The 15958-nt window shown below is 37.5% G+C and overlaps 1 protein-coding gene across 3 annotated transcripts in view; it reads right to left on the bottom strand.

Moving 5' to 3' along the window:
- Positions 1–15958, bottom strand: part of APOOL (apolipoprotein O like) — a 104010-nt gene that overhangs the window by 33995 nt on the left and 54057 nt on the right. For all 3 annotated transcript variants that reach the window (XM_002929607.4, XM_011237650.3, XM_019810313.2), the window contains 2 exons: positions 15550–15604; positions 13330–13428 (listed from right to left, as the gene is read on the bottom strand). In XM_002929607.4, coding sequence (XP_002929653.1) covers positions 13330–13428; positions 15550–15604 — 154 coding nt within the window. The remainder of the gene's footprint in view (positions 1–13329; positions 13429–15549; positions 15605–15958) is intronic.

Here is a 15958-nt window from a genome sequence, read left to right as displayed (position 1 = left end):
ACCTGACCCAAAATCAAGAGTCAGACACTTAACCAACTGAGCTACCCAGGTCCCCCCAAACTTTTTTTTTTTTAAAGAGAAAAATCCTTAAAAAAAATCTGCCAAGAACAATCTCACTAGTAACTTCATATAGCCATAGCTTAGTTCCAACAGACCACTGGTTCAAAACAATATTTACCTTAAATGCTTGAATGGGTACCTTGGACTCTGTAAATATGAGCTGGACATTTAGATGACAGGATTTCTAGGTAGGGTAAGTACTTTAACTCCCTGAAACAGCTCTTACAACACTTATTTTAAAAATGGAACAGCCTATTTAGTATATCAGCAAAGACTAAGGTGAAAAAAAAACTGGCAGTGTTTGCAGGCAATGTTAATGAAAGATAAAAGACAGAAACAAGAGCTATTTCTGTGTCTGGTTTACCTATTTGTAAGGAGGCCTACAGTCATGTCTACAAGACTGAGCTAGGTAGAGATGGGTAGGTAGGTTGCTTCAACCTCTAGTTTAGCTTTCCTTTGGTTTTAGACTGGTTTGTGTGGTACTGTGAAAGAGGGTCTACATCTGTTAAAACATATCATAAGTTAGAAAAAAAACATGTCTTAAGTTGCTCCTTTAATCAGGTCCTGCTCACTATTATTCTAGTAGCTATAACTTGATTCTTGATTTTACTGACCTAACATCTCTTAATCCAAGTTTCCTTGACTTAGCTAAATTCCCCTAATTGTGCTGCTCCTAACCTCAGAAAGTAGCATTTTTTTCTTTGATGTGTCATTTTAAATATTAAAAAAGATTTACATTCATCTTCTCTTTACTTGATATGAGGGGCCAGTCTAACCAAATATAAATTTCATTTGGATTCAATAGCCCTACTCCCATAAGTAAGAAAGGACTCTAGACACAGCCACTGACAAGTTATATACTGTGAAATCACTGAGTGATTTCCCTTCTCTGGACCTCTATATGTAGCTAATGGGGTTCAACTACATCAACAGCTTTCAAATATTTTTTAACCATGACTCAGAATAAATTTTACATTATGACCCATGACCTATCTTACACAGACATACATACACTCCACGGAAACAAAATTTTCACAATATTTACCCATACTAAGTACAGAACACTGATATTTGCTGTTCTCTATTTTTTTTTTATAAAAAGTCTCCTGAAAGTAAGTCACTGTGCTTATTTTATTACTTAATAATAGGTGAGATCTGCAATTTGAAAAACAGTGGGTTAGATTATTCTAGCACTGACATTTAGGAACAATGTGAATGACCTAAGAAACATATTCTTTTGCAAGTGGATTATGAGTTTCTTACTGAAAATTGATTAGTATGTTCTTCGAGTCTGATATGCTACACAGAGTGATCTTGGTTTTCAATTTTTTTCCTAATAAGTAATTATAATACGTTTCCAAGTGAAAGTTGCTCACAGTGTTAGAATTAAAAATGGGTATCTTGGGGCGCCTGGGTGGTGCAGTCGTTAAGCGTCTGCCTCCGGCTCAGGGCGTGATCCCAGTGTTCTGGGATCGAGCCCCATATCAGGCTCCTCCTCTAGGAGCCTGCTTCTTCCTCTCCCACTCCCCCTGCTTGTGTTCCCTCTCTTGCTGTCTGCCTCTGTCAAATAAATAAAATCTTAAAAAAATGGGATATCAGTAGCCATTAATATTAGCTATAGGGAGAGTGTTAAGTCTATTGGGATGAGACATGGGCTAGAGTTAGAATGTTGGAATGTTCTTATAATTCAATTTGGGGACAATGATTGGCAACTGAGTTGTGGACAGAAGATAAATGGAAGGTGACCAAAATGGCTACTGACCAGAGAACCGTACCAGCTTAGTAAGGGCTTCAGTGAGGAGGAGAGGCAGTAATGCCTACTGAGAAGAATTTCTATACTCAGAGGTAGACAATGGGAAAATACAAAATTTGCCATGTACTTATGAAGGACAGTTATATAGTAGTGTACAGAAAAGAGTTCACGTAGTATCTCAAGACTGCCATTATTAGAAAGGCCTGCTTGCAAGGTTGGCTCTTGGTTGGCATCTGGGGACTTCACTGGTAAACAGTTCCCTACAATGATAGAAAACATTCTTTGAATAATAAGAGTGATGCACTGTGCCTAAACTGTTTGTTTAAATAATATGGTTTATGCTGAGCAACTACTTTCCTTCCAGTCTAGAATTCTGGACATGCTGGATAGAGTGTGTTTATGTGATCAGCTGCTAGTAATAACCGTGACTGCTCAGTCTCTAATGAGCTTCCTTGGCTGACAACATCTCACATGTATTGTCATATTTCATTAGTGGAGGAATTAAGTACACCTTATATGACTCCAATGGAGGAGGATCCGTAGAAGCTTGTACCTGGTTTCTTACAAGCTTTGCCCCATTTGCCTTTTCCCTTTTCTTATTTGACTTTGCAGTCTCTCACTGAAATAAGGCCTATGACCACAGGTTGAGTCTTCTAAGTCTTCGTACTTAACCAGCAAACACCTGGGTGGTCTTAGAGACCCTCTACAAAAAAGTGGTAGAGTGAGAAGGATTGACAAAGTTCGTAGAGATACAGGATAAAAGGAAAGAAAAAAGAAATCAAGCTAATCAAGCCTCGTGCACTGAATGAGAGTAATGGGTTGGCTACTTTCACAAACTCCATTCTGAGGTGGCTGATGTCAGTTCTAGCAACCTTGGTCAGGATGAGATGATGAGAGAATAAAATATTATTCTGATACCATCATCTCTATCTCAAACTATCTTATCTCTATCTTAATATAGCCCCCATCATATGGATGGTCAACAGAAAGAAGAGAAAGTTTGAGGGGTTAGCATGAATTTTAACACTAACATAAAATTCCCAAGGTCATTTTTTTTGATAGCTACAGACTGAAAATCTTTATATATTTTTTAAGTTTTTATTTATTTGAGAGAGAGAAAGCATGAGCAGTGGGGAGGGGCAGTGGGAGAGGGAGAAGCAGACTCCCTGCTGAGCAGGGAGCCTGACACAGGGCTCGATCCCAGAACCCCAGGATCATGACCTAAGCTGAAGGCAGATGCTCAACCACCTGAGCCACCCAGGCACCCTTGAAAATCTTTTTTAAAAAGGGGCAGAGGGGGGTGCCTGGGTGGCATAGCAGTTAAGCGTCTGCCTTCGGCTCAGGGCATGATCCCAGCGTTATGGGATCGGGCCCCACATCAGGCTCCTCCACTATGAGCCTGCTTCTTCCTCTCTCACTCCCCCTGCTTGTGTTCCCTCTCTCGCTGGCTGTCTCTATCTCTGTCAAATAAATAAATAAAATCTTTAAAAAAGGGGGGGGCAGAGGAGGAAGACCCTAGGCTTGCCTTATCCCATGAACACAAATAGATAACTATCAAATCATCCCAAATACCCCGGAAATTGACCTGAAGACTGGCAGAGCAACCTCCACAGTTAAAGGGAAAGAATAGGCCACATCAAAGAAGGCAGGAAGTGTGGGGATGTGGTTTAAGGGAGAAATGGATCCTAGCTGCTGCACAGAAGAAGGAGCTGTGGTCTAGAGAAGGGTGAGACAGAGAGGTACACACAGGGAAATGGATAAGAGGGTTTCCCTAAAGCCAATGGCTTGGAGAATGACAGAGGCCGAGTTTTTTTGAGTTCTGTCAACCAGTAGGGCTTAAAACCTGGAGATTTAAAGATCAGCAGGCTTGGCTGGGATAGAGTATGGAGGGTACTGTCCTGCTCCTGGAGAGAAGTCAGGCAAACAACCCAGAGGGCAAAAAGTGTGGAAACAGTGATCTGAAGATGGCCTGGGGCATGGAGTGGGGAGATTATTTGCACTTCTCAGAGTGCATCCCTGAGAGGCAACATTCAGAGATACCTCTCAGGAACAAAGTCGCTGGCGAGCACCATTTCCATCCCCTGCCTTTCAGCATAAGCACACATACTGGCCGGAAGTGGTGCAGCACCAACGATACTTGCCTAACTTATATACACCAAGCCCTACCCCCTGCACACTGGTGAGGCCGCCCTTTCCAGACATGCTTGCCTCAGTCCCACCATGGTGGGACCCTCCCCCAGAAGACCAGCATAAACCCATACCCACACCACCCCTACCAACCAGTGAGTTCTACAAGGCCTCAGTTCTGGTGGAGGTGGTGACTGGTCTCATTTCACAAGCATACGAGAGCACACCTTATTTAAACTTGCCACATTTAGGCCAAGGACCAAAACCTCCCAGAGCAGCCAAAGAGCAACTGCACACGACTGGCATAAAGGACAGAGCAGCCAAAACACAAGAGCAGAGTATGTGCAGCACATACTGGAGACACACCCTAAAGGGTCAGGCACTGGGAACTACATGGCCTCTTCCTCATAAGGCCATTACTCTCAGGAGTAGGAGAAAGACTGGCTTTTCTTTTCTTTTAAGATTTATTTATTTATTTGAGAAAGAGAGAGAAAGCAAACATGAGTGGGGGATGGGGCAGAGGGAGAGGGAAAGAGAGAATCCCAAACAGACTCCCCACTGAGCATGGAGCTGAGATCACGACCTGAGCTGAAATCAAGAGTTGGACACAACCGACTGAGCCACCCAGGTACCCCATGATTGGCTTTTTGAACATAAAAAAGCAGAGACTTAGACGAAATGCAAAGATGGAGGAAATGATCCCAAATGCAAGAACAAAACAAGGCCATGGCAGAGATCTAAGCAAAAACAGATATAAGTAACAGGCTTGATGTAGAATTTATAGTAACAATCATAAGGATACTGACTGGGCTTGAGAAAAGAACAGATGACACAGGTAAGACATTTATCACAGAGATAAAAGAGTTAACAAAGAATCAGAGTTGAAAACTGCAATAAATGAGATTGGAAACAAGCTTGATGCAATGAACAACAGGCTGGAAGAAGCAGAGGAATGAATTAGTGACCTACAAGACAAAGTAATGGAAATTAATGAAGCAGAACAAAAGAGAAAGAATTATGGAACACTAGAATAGAGTAGGGGTAACTCAGTGACTCCATCAAACGTAATAACATTTGTATTATATAAGTCCCAGAAAATGGAGAGAAAAGGGGGCAGAAAATTTACTTGAAGAAATAACAGCTGAAAACATCCCAAATCTGGAAAAGGAAACAGATATCCAGATCCAGGAGGCACAGAGAACTCCCATCAAAATCAACAGAAGCAGGTCCACATGAAGACATATTGTAATTAAATTTGCAAAATAGAGTGATAAAGAAGATAATCTTGAAAACAGCAAGAGAAAAGTCCTTAACTTACAAGGGAAAACCCATAAGGCTAGCTGGAGATTTCTCAATGGAAACTTTCCAAGCCAGAAGGGAGTGGCATAACATATTCAAAGTGCAAAATGGGAAAAATCTGCAGCCAAGAATATTCCTATCCAGCAAGGCTACCACTCAGAATAGAAGGAGGGAGACAGACTTTCCAAGACAAACAAAAACTAAAAGGGTTCCTGACCACTAAACCAGTCCTGCAAGAAATATTAAAGAGGACTCTAAGTGGAAAGGAGAGATCAAAAGTGACAAAAAACAAGAAAGGATCAGAAAAAATCTCCAGAGGGGCGCCTGGGTGGCACAGCGGTTAAGCGTCTGCCTTCGGCTCAGGGTGTGATCCCGGCATTATGGGATCGAGCCCCACATCAGGCTCCTCCGCTATGAGCCTGCTTCTTCCTCTACCACTCCCCCTGCTTGTGTTCTCTCTCGCTGGCTGTCTCTATCTCTGTCAAATAAATAAAATCTTTAAAAAAAAAAAAAAGAAAAATTCTCCAGAAACAAAGACAAAACAAGTAATAAAATGGCAATAAATATGTATCTATCAATAACTGCTTTAAGTGTAAATGGAATAAATGCTCCAATCTAAAAACACAGAATGTCAGAATGGATTAAAAAAGAAGACCCATCTATATGATATGCTGCTTACAATGGACTCATTTTAAACCTAAAGACACCTGCAGATTGAAAATGAGCAGATGGAGAAACATTTATCATGCAAATGGATCCCAAAAGAAAACCAAATTAGCATTAATATCAGACAAAATAGACTTCAAAACAAAGACTGTAAGAAGAGACAACGAAAGTCACCATATAGTATTAAAGGGGGCAATCTAACAAGAAAATATAACAATCATAAATATTTATGCACCCAACATGGGAGCACCCACGTATATAAAACAGTAACAAACATAAAGGAACTAATTGACAATAGCACAATAATATTAGGGGATTTTTAACACCCCACTTAGATCAATGGACAGATCCCATCTAAACAGAAAAAAAACAAGGATACAATTGCTTTGAATGACACACTGGACCAGATGGACTTAACAGATATATTCAGAACACTCCATTCTAAAACAGCATAATATACATTCTTTTCAAGTGCACATGGAACATTTTCCACAATAGATTACATATTGTCTTATAAAACGGGCCCTCAAAAATATCAAAAGATTGAAGTCATCCCATGGACCTCTTCTGACCATAGCACTATGAAACTAGAAGGCAACCAAAAGAAAAAATTTGGAACGACCACAAATACATAGAAGTTAAACAATATGCTGCTAAACAATGAATTAGCCAATGAGGAAATTAACAAAGAAATTTAAAAATATATGAAAACAATGAAAATGAAAACACAACAGTCCAAAACCTTGGGACACAGCAAAAGCTATATAGAGGGAAGTATATAGGAATACAGGCCTACCTTAAGAAGAAAGAAAAATCTCAGATAAAAAACCTAACCTTACACAAAGAAGGAGCTACAAAAAGAACAACACCTAAAACCAGTGGAAGGAAGGAAATAATAAAGATTAGAGAAAAAATAAATGATACTTAAAATAAAACAAAAACAAAAAAAAAATAGATCAATGAAACCAGGAACTGGTTCTTTGAAAAAATTAGTAAAACTGATAAAACTCTAGCAAGACTTAAGAAAAAGAAGAGGGAAAGGACCTAAATGAATAAAATCATAAACAAAAAAGGAGAAATAACAACCAACACCATTTTAAGAAAATATTATGAAAACCTATATGCCAATGAATTGGACAACCTGGAAGGAATGCATAAATTCCTAGAAACATATAAACTACCAAAACAGAAACAGGAAGAAACAGAAAACGTGAACAGACCAATAACCTATAAAGAAGTTGACTCAGTAATCAAAAACCTCCCAACAAACAAAAGTCCAGGGCCAGATGGCTTCATGGGCAAATTCTATCAAACACTTAAAGAAGAGTTAATACCTATTCTTCTCAAACTATTCCAAAAAATAGAAAAGGAAGGAAAACCTAAAAATTCATTCTATAAGGCCAGCATTACCTTGATACCAAAACCAGATAACGACCCCAGTAAAAAGAGAACTACAGGCCAATATCCCTGATGAACATTGATACAAAAATTCTCAATAAAATACTAGCAAACCAAATCCAAAAATATATTAAAGAAATCAGTCGCTGAAATCAAGGTGGATTTATTCCTGGGTTGGAAGGGTGGATCAATATTTACATATTAAACAACGGGACACACCACATTAGTAAACATTAATAAAAGAAAGGATAAGAACCTTCCAAAACATGCAGAAAAAACAACTGACAAAGTAGAACATCCATTCATGACAAAAACCCTCAACAAAGTAGTGTGAGAGGGACTATACCTCAACAAAATAAAGGCCACATATTTAAAAAACATAGCTAATAGAATCCTAAATGGCAGTAACTTTGAGCTTTGCCTCTATGGTCAGGAACAAGACAGTGATGTGAACTCTCACCACTATTATTAAACATAGTACTGGAAGTCTTAGCCACACCAATAAGACAACAAAAAGAAATAAAATGCATCCAAATCAGCAAGGAAGAAGTAAAACTTTCACTATTTCCAGATGACATGGGAATGTTTTTAGAAAATCTGAAAGTCTCCACCAAAAAACTGTTAGAACTGATAGACAAATTTAGTAAACTCGCAGGCACAAAATCAATATACAGAAATCTGTGCATCTGCACCAATAACAATGCAGTAGAAAGAGAAATTAAGGAATAAATCCTATTTACAACTGCACCAAAGACAGTAAGATAACTAGGAATATTTTTTCATGTGTCTGATGGTCATTTGTATGTCCTCTTTGGAGAAATGCCCGTTCATGTCTTCTGGTCCATTTCTTGATTGGATTATTCTTTCCATGTTGAGTTTGATAAGCTCTTTATAGATTATGGATACTAGCCCTTTAACTGATAAGACATTTGCAAATATTCTCCCATTCAGTCAGTTGTCTTTTGGTTTCCTCCACTGTTTCCTTTGCTATGCAAAATCCTTTTATCTTGATGAAGTAACAACAGTTCCTATTTGCTTTTGTTTCCCTTGACTTTGGAGACATGTCTTGAAAGTAGTTGATGTGGCTGAGGTCGAAGAGGTTACTGCAGATGTTCTCTCTCCTCCAGGATTTTAATGGATTCCTGTCTCACATTTAAGTCTTTCATCCATTTTGAGTTTATTTTGGTGTATGGTGTAAGAAAAGGGACCAGTTTCATTCTTCTAAATGTGGCTGTCCAATTTTCTCAACACCATTTATTAAAGAAACTGTCCTTTTTCCACTGGATATTCTTTCCAGCTTTGTCGAAGATTAGTTGACTACAGAGTTGAGGGTCCATTTCTGGGTTCTCTATTCTGTTCTATTGATCTATGTGTCTGTTTTTGTGCCAGTACCATACTATCTTGATGATTACACCTTTGTAATAAAGCTTGAAGTCCGGAAATGTGCTGCCACCAGCTTTAGCTTTCTTTTTCAACATTCCTCTGGCTATTTGGGGTCTTTTCTGGTTCGATACACATTTTAGGATTATTTGTTCCAGCTCTGTGAAAAAAGGAGATAGTGCTTTGATACGGATTGCACTTAATGTATTGATTGCTTGAGGTAGCATAGACATTTTAACAATATGTTTTCTTCCAATCCATGAGCATGGAACATTTTTCCATTTCTTTGCATCTTCCTCAATTTCTTTCATGAGTATTCTATAGGTTTCTGAGTACAGATCCTTTGCCTCTTTGGTTAGGTTTATTCCTAGGTATCTTACGTTTTTTAGTACAATTATAAATGGGATCGACTCCTTAATTTCTCTTTCTTCTGTCCCATTGTTAATGTACAGAAATGCAACTGATTTCTGTGCACTGGTTTTATATCCTGCCACTGTGCTAAATTCCTGTATGAGTTTTAGCAATTTTAGGTGGGGTCTTTGGATTTTCCACATAGTATATCATGTTATCATGAAAAAATGCTCATCAACACAAATCAAAACCACAATGAGATCCCACCTCACACCAGTTAGAATGGCTAAAATGAACAACTCAGGAAACAACAGATGTTGGCGAGTATGTGAGAAAGGGGAACCTTCTTACACTGCTGGTCAGAATGCAAGTCAGGTGCAGCCACTCTGGAAAACACTATGGAGGTTCCAAAATAGAGTTACCCTACAACCCAGCAACTGCACTACTAGGTATCTACCCCAAAGATACAAATGTAGTGATCTGAAGGGGCACCTGCACCTCAATGTTCATAGCAGCAATGTCTCCAATAGTCAAACTATGGAAAGAGACCAGATATCCGTCAATAGATGAAGATAAAGAAGATAAAGAAGAGGGGCGCCTGGGTGGCACAGCGGTTAAGCGTCTGCCTTCGGCTCAGGGCGTGATCTCGGCGTTATGAGATCGAGCCCCACATCAGGCTCTTGGACTATGAGCTTGCTTCTTCCTCTCCCACTCCCCCTGCTTGTGTTCCCTCTCTCGCTGGCTGTCTCTATCTCTGTCGAATAAATAAATAAATCTTAAAAAAAAAAGAAGATAAAGAAGAGGTGGTGTGTGTGTGTGTGTGTGTGTGTGTATATATATATATATATATATATACAATGGAATACTACTCAGCCATCAAAAAAGAAATGAAATCTTGCCATTTGCAATGACATGGATAGAACTAGAGGGTATCATGCTAAGTGAAATCAGTTAACCAGAAAAAGACAATTACCATATGATCTCACTCATATGTGGAATTTAAGGAAAAAAACAGAGGCCCATAGGGAAAGGAAGGGAAAAATAAAACAGGACAAAATCAGAGAGGGAGACAAACCATAAGAAACTCTTAATCATAGGAAATAAACTGAAGGTTGCAGCAGGGGAGGGGGTGGGGGATGGGGCAACTGGGTGATGGACGTTAAGGAGCGCATGTGATGTAATGAGCACTGGGCATTATATAAGATGAATCACTGAACTTTACCTCTGAAACTAATAGTATACTATATGTTAATTAATTGAATTTAAATTAAAAAATAAAATGAAATAAAAATAATAAGATACCTAGGAATAAATCTAATCAAAGAGGTGAAAGACCTTTACTCTGAAAACTATAAAACGCTGATGAAATTAAAGATGGCAGAAGGAAACAGAAAGACATTCCATGCTCATGGACTGAAAGAACAAATATTGTTTAAATGTCTATACTACCCAAAGCTATCTACACATTTAATGCAATCCCTATCAAAATGCCAACAGGATTTTTCACAGAGCTAGAACAAAACATCTTAAAACTTGCATGGAACCACAAAAGACCCTGAATAGCCAAAGCAGTCAAAAAAGAAAAGCAAAGCTGGAGGCTTCACGATTCCGGACTTCAAGTTATAAAACTATAGTGATCAACACAGTACTGACACAGAATCAGATACACAGTTCAATGGAAGTGAACCGAAATGAACCTACAAGTATACAGTCAATTAATATTCAATAAAGAAGGAACGAATATCCAGTAGAAAAAAGACAGTGTTTTCAACAAATGGTGATGGGAAAACTGGACAGGAACATGTAAGAGAAAGAAACTGGGCCACTTTCTTACACCATAAAATGGATTAAAGACCTAACTGTGAGACGGGAAACCATGAAAATCTTAGAAGAGAACACAGGCAGTAACTTCTTTGACATCGGCCACAGAAACTTCTTTCTAGATATGTCTCGTGAGGCAAGGGAAACAATGGCAAAAATAAACTATGAGAATTTCATTAAAATAAAAAGCTTCTGCACAGTGAAGGAAACAATCAACAAAACTGAAAGGCAACCTATGGGATGGGAGAAGATATCTGCAAATGACATATCTGATAAAGGGTTATTATGCAAAATATATTAACAACTTATAAAACTCAACACTCAATAAACAAATAATCCAGTTAAAAAGTGGGCAGAACACATGAATAGATATTTTTCCATGAAGATATACAGATGGCCAACAGATACTTGAATAAATGCTCAACATCACTAATCATCAGGGAAATGCAAATCAAAACTACAACACCTTTCAGAATGGCTAAAATTAATAACATAAGAAACAACAGGTGTTAGTGAGGATGTGGAGAAAGGGGAACCCTCTTGCACTGTTGGTGATAATGGAAACTGGTGAAGCCCTTTGGAAAAAAGTATGGAATTTCCTCAAATAGTTAAAAATAGAACTACCCTATGATCCAACAATTGTACTTCTAGGAATTTACCCAAGGAATACAAAAATACTAATTCATAGGGATACATGTATCCCAATGTATAGCAGCATTATCTACAGTAGCCAAATTATGGAAACAGTTCAAGTATCCATCGACTGATAAACGGATAAATGGATAAAGAATCTGTGATATATATGTGTGTGTGTGTATATATATATATCTTACATCTATATAGCTATATATATCTATATATCTGAAAACTATAAATGTAATTTATAATCTATATATATCAATCACAGAGTATGACTCAACCTTAAGAAAGAATGAAATCTTGCCATTTGCAAGGACATGGATGGAGAGTATTATGCTTAGTGAAATATGTTAGAGAAAGATAAATACCACATGATTTCACTCATATGTGGAATTTAAGAATCAAAACAAATGAGCAAAGGCAATAAAAGAGAATGTCAAATCAAGAAAGAGCCTCTTGGGGCGCCTGGGTGGCACAATGGTTAAGCGTCTGCCTTCGGCTCAGGGCGTGATCCCAGCGTTATGGGATCGAGCCCCACATCAGGCTCCTCCGCTATGAGCCTGCTTCTTCCTCTCCCACTCCCCCTGTTTGTGTTCCCTCTCTCGCTGGCTGTCTCTATCTCTGTCGAATAAATAAATAAAATCTTTTTAAAAAAAAAGAGCCTCTTAACTACAGAGAACAAACTGACAGTTACCAGAGGGGAGGCAAATGGGGAGATGGGTTAAATAGATGATGGGGATTAAGAAGTTTATTTGTTGTACTGAGCACCGGGTGTTGTATAAAACTGTTGAGTCACTGAATTGTACACCTGAAACTAGTATTATACTACATGTTAACTAACTGGATTTTAAATTTAAAAAATCTTTTAAAAAGTAAAGTTATCTAAAAGATGACAAACAACATGATAAATTATAATTTAAAAAGGAATAGCTATATATTTTTGAAATTTATTTTAAATATCATACAGAAAACTGATCTATAATTCTATCAATTTTAACACACGTATAGTCATGTAACCACCAGTACAATCAGGATATGGAACAGTTCTATCACCGTTAAAAAAAAAAAATATCACGTTACCTCCTTATAGTCACACCTTCCCACTCCCAACTCCTGGAAACTACTGACCTGTTTTTGTGCGGTTTTTTTGGTTACTACAGTTTTGTCTTTTTGAGAAAGTTATATGAATAGAATCACAGAATATATAACTCTTTTAGACTGGCTTCTTTATGTCAGATGATCAAGACTGTTGCACGTGCCAATGGTTTATTCCCTTTACTCGTGAGCATAATTCCTTTATTTGGATGTGCCATAGTTTAGTTTACTCTTGAAAGACATTTAGGTTGTTTCCAGCTTTTGGTTATTATAAATAGAGTTACCATAAACATTTATGTACGGATTTTTCATTTTACTGGGTAAATACCCAGGAGTGCAATTACTTGGTCTCATGATAACAGCATGTTTAACTTTATAAGAGAAACTGTCAAATTGTTTTCTTGAATGGCTGTACCATTCTGTACTCCCACCAGCAGTATATAGCCATTCTTGACTATACTTGGCATGGTCAGCCTTTTTAATTTTAGATATTCTAATATGTGTGTAGTAATATGTCACTGTGATTTTCATTTGCATTTACCTAATAACTAATGATGTTAAACATCTTGAAATAGCTATAGTTTTAAAGCACAGTAAATCTTTATAAAAGTAAACATGCTGTAACATAGAATCTAAAAATTTTCACAGTACCCTATCCTAATAATATTCAATAAAGGATATAAAGTGAAATTCAGAATATAATGGCATTGAAAGAAAAAATGTATTTTTTTAAAACCTACCTTTTCTTGCTGAAACCAAGCCTGCCAATCCTGAAACTGTAATCACTCCAAGTTTTGGAAGAAAATCTCGAGGTGGATTCTTCAGATAGATATATGTATCTTTTAAGAAATAAATTAAAAATTAATATAAATGACTTATAATTATGCATTCTATATATGACACAGAAATGCTAAAGAGATTTGCTAAGATAGTAGAAGATGGTTTAAACACTCTTCAAAAAAGCTACAAAAATAATGATTCGAGCAGCGAATGAAAAAGCTAGTTAAAATAGTTACTTGCTACAAAATAAAATCTTCCTTCCATAGCTGATTTAAGAATTGTTTTCTTAGTACAGGTAATTATTACTATTCAATGAAATATGATGCTAGAGTTCATACCTTAGCATGGATTACTATAAAGTAAATGCTTATGTATGTATTCATCTCTCTAATGGAAATACTTCTGGACTTACCTGTTCAAACTATGACAGGGTCCAGCAGGAACAGAAATACTTTATTAAGGAACTTTGAATAACTGACTAGGGATACATGTAGTTTGTAGACCCTGCTTGCCACTACTCCCCAGTACCCAGAGCAGCCATTGCTCTTGGTTAAAACCAATGATCAGGAGAAGTAAGCCTAGACCAAAAGTAGATGAAGAGTGGGCACAAGTCTAGATTTCTTGGCTTTTTATATATTTAAATTATTTGTTTCCATGTAGCCAAAAAAACAGACTCGTTTTTTTTTTTTAAAGATTTTATTTATTTATTTGACAGAGAGAGAGAGAACAATCAGGGGAAATGGCAAGCAGAGGGAGAGGGAAAAACAGGCTCCTGCTGAGCAAGGAGCCCAATGCGGGGCTTGATCCCAGGACCCTGGGATCATGACCTGGGCTGAAGGGAGCCAGTTAACCAACTGAGCCACCCAGGTGCCCCAAAACAGACTCTTCTATCACAGTTAAATACTTAATGGCAATCACTTATTTAATCATATTCCTCAAGACTGATGAGGAATATGATTTGGAATTAATTCCTGTATACCTTAAGTAATGATAATACATTATAGGTCATCAACATCATGGAGACATTTAAAATTTTAGCTGATCTTTCTGTCTCCCATACACAATTATTTTAACAACTGGCTTAGGCCAAGAATATTAGCAAGATATATGGACCACATCTTCTTTATCCATTCAAGATAAATCTACTGTCAAATACCATTATCAAACTAAAGAATCAAATAAAATTGCCTTCCAACATTAGCTCAAATATTCTAGAGTGACTTATTGGTATTAGTGTTTCCTAGCAACAGATAGCAAAATTCTACATATTTTAACAGTAAATAGCACCTATTTAAATTAATTGAAAACAATGAGACATGTTTCTAATTTATGCTTTGAGTATATAATATGGGCTTTGCAGCTAAACGGACCTCAGTTTGAGTCCAGGAGCTGCCACTTACTAGCTATGTGACCTCAGCAACCTACTTTACCTTTCTAAACCTCAGTTTCCTTACCCGTAAAAAGGGGAAAATTATAGGGGCACCTGGTTGGCTCAGACACTTGGGTGTCCGACTCTTGGTTTCAGTTTGGGTCATGATCTCAGAGTTGTGAGATCTAACCCCATGTTGGTCCCTGTGCTCAATACAAAGTCTGCTTGTCCCTCTTCCTCTGCCTCTCCCCTGCTTGTGCTCACATTCATGCTCGCACTCTATCTTTCTCAAATCAATAAATAAAATCTTGAAAAAAAGGGAATAATTATACCAACACTCATAGAATTGGTATAGAAATTAAATTAGATAAATTGTGTAAAATGCTTATTATAGTGCCACAGCATATAATAATTGCTTAATAAATGACAGGTACTATTACTTTGGTATTGTTATCATGAAGTGCTATACAGAGTATCTTCTCAGTTGGTAAAACATGATAATGAATAACTTACTACCTTTTTCTCACATTTAAACCCTGCAAATTAAAAAGACAATAGAACATTTCTGGGGCGCCTGGGTGGCACAGCGGTTAAGCATCTGCCTTCGGCTCAGGGCGTGATCCCGGCGTTCTGGGATCGAGCCCCACATCAGGCTCCTCTGCTGTGAGCCTGCTTCTTCCTCTCCCACTCCCCCTGCTTGTGTTCCCTCTCTCGCTGGCTGTCTCTATCTCTGTCACATAAATAAATAAATAAAACCTTTAAAAAAAAAGACAATAGAACATTTCTAACTATGGATGGTTCACTCACCTACCTTTTCCAAACTGTACCGTGTCCATTATTCCATTTTTCACAAACACATAAACACCCTAAGCAAAAAGAAAAAAAAAGGACACCTGCATTTTTGAAGATGTTGATAATTAAATAAAATAGTCCACATCTCTGAGACCATATTAAAATGTTGAGTTAGCATTGCACTCAAATCTAAATCTAACTTTGCTATTATTCACATGAAAATACTTGTTAAAATTAGCTTCTTTTCATTTCTTGCTATTCATTCTGTTTAACACAGATAATACTTGTTTACTATTTTCCTCAAATAAACAGTAAAGTAATGCCTATAGTCAGAGCATCTCACAAATAATTTAATGCAGAAATACAAAGATTTATTATCTTGTTTTATAAAGGCTTAGAAAAATGAATGGAATTTAAATAAATTATGG

The sequence above is a fragment of the Ailuropoda melanoleuca genome, chromosome X, assembly GCF_002007445.2.
Source record: "Ailuropoda melanoleuca isolate Jingjing chromosome X, ASM200744v2, whole genome shotgun sequence".
NCBI lineage: Eukaryota > Metazoa > Chordata > Mammalia > Carnivora > Ursidae > Ailuropoda > Ailuropoda melanoleuca.
This window is presented reverse-complemented; position numbering and strand designations above follow the sequence as displayed.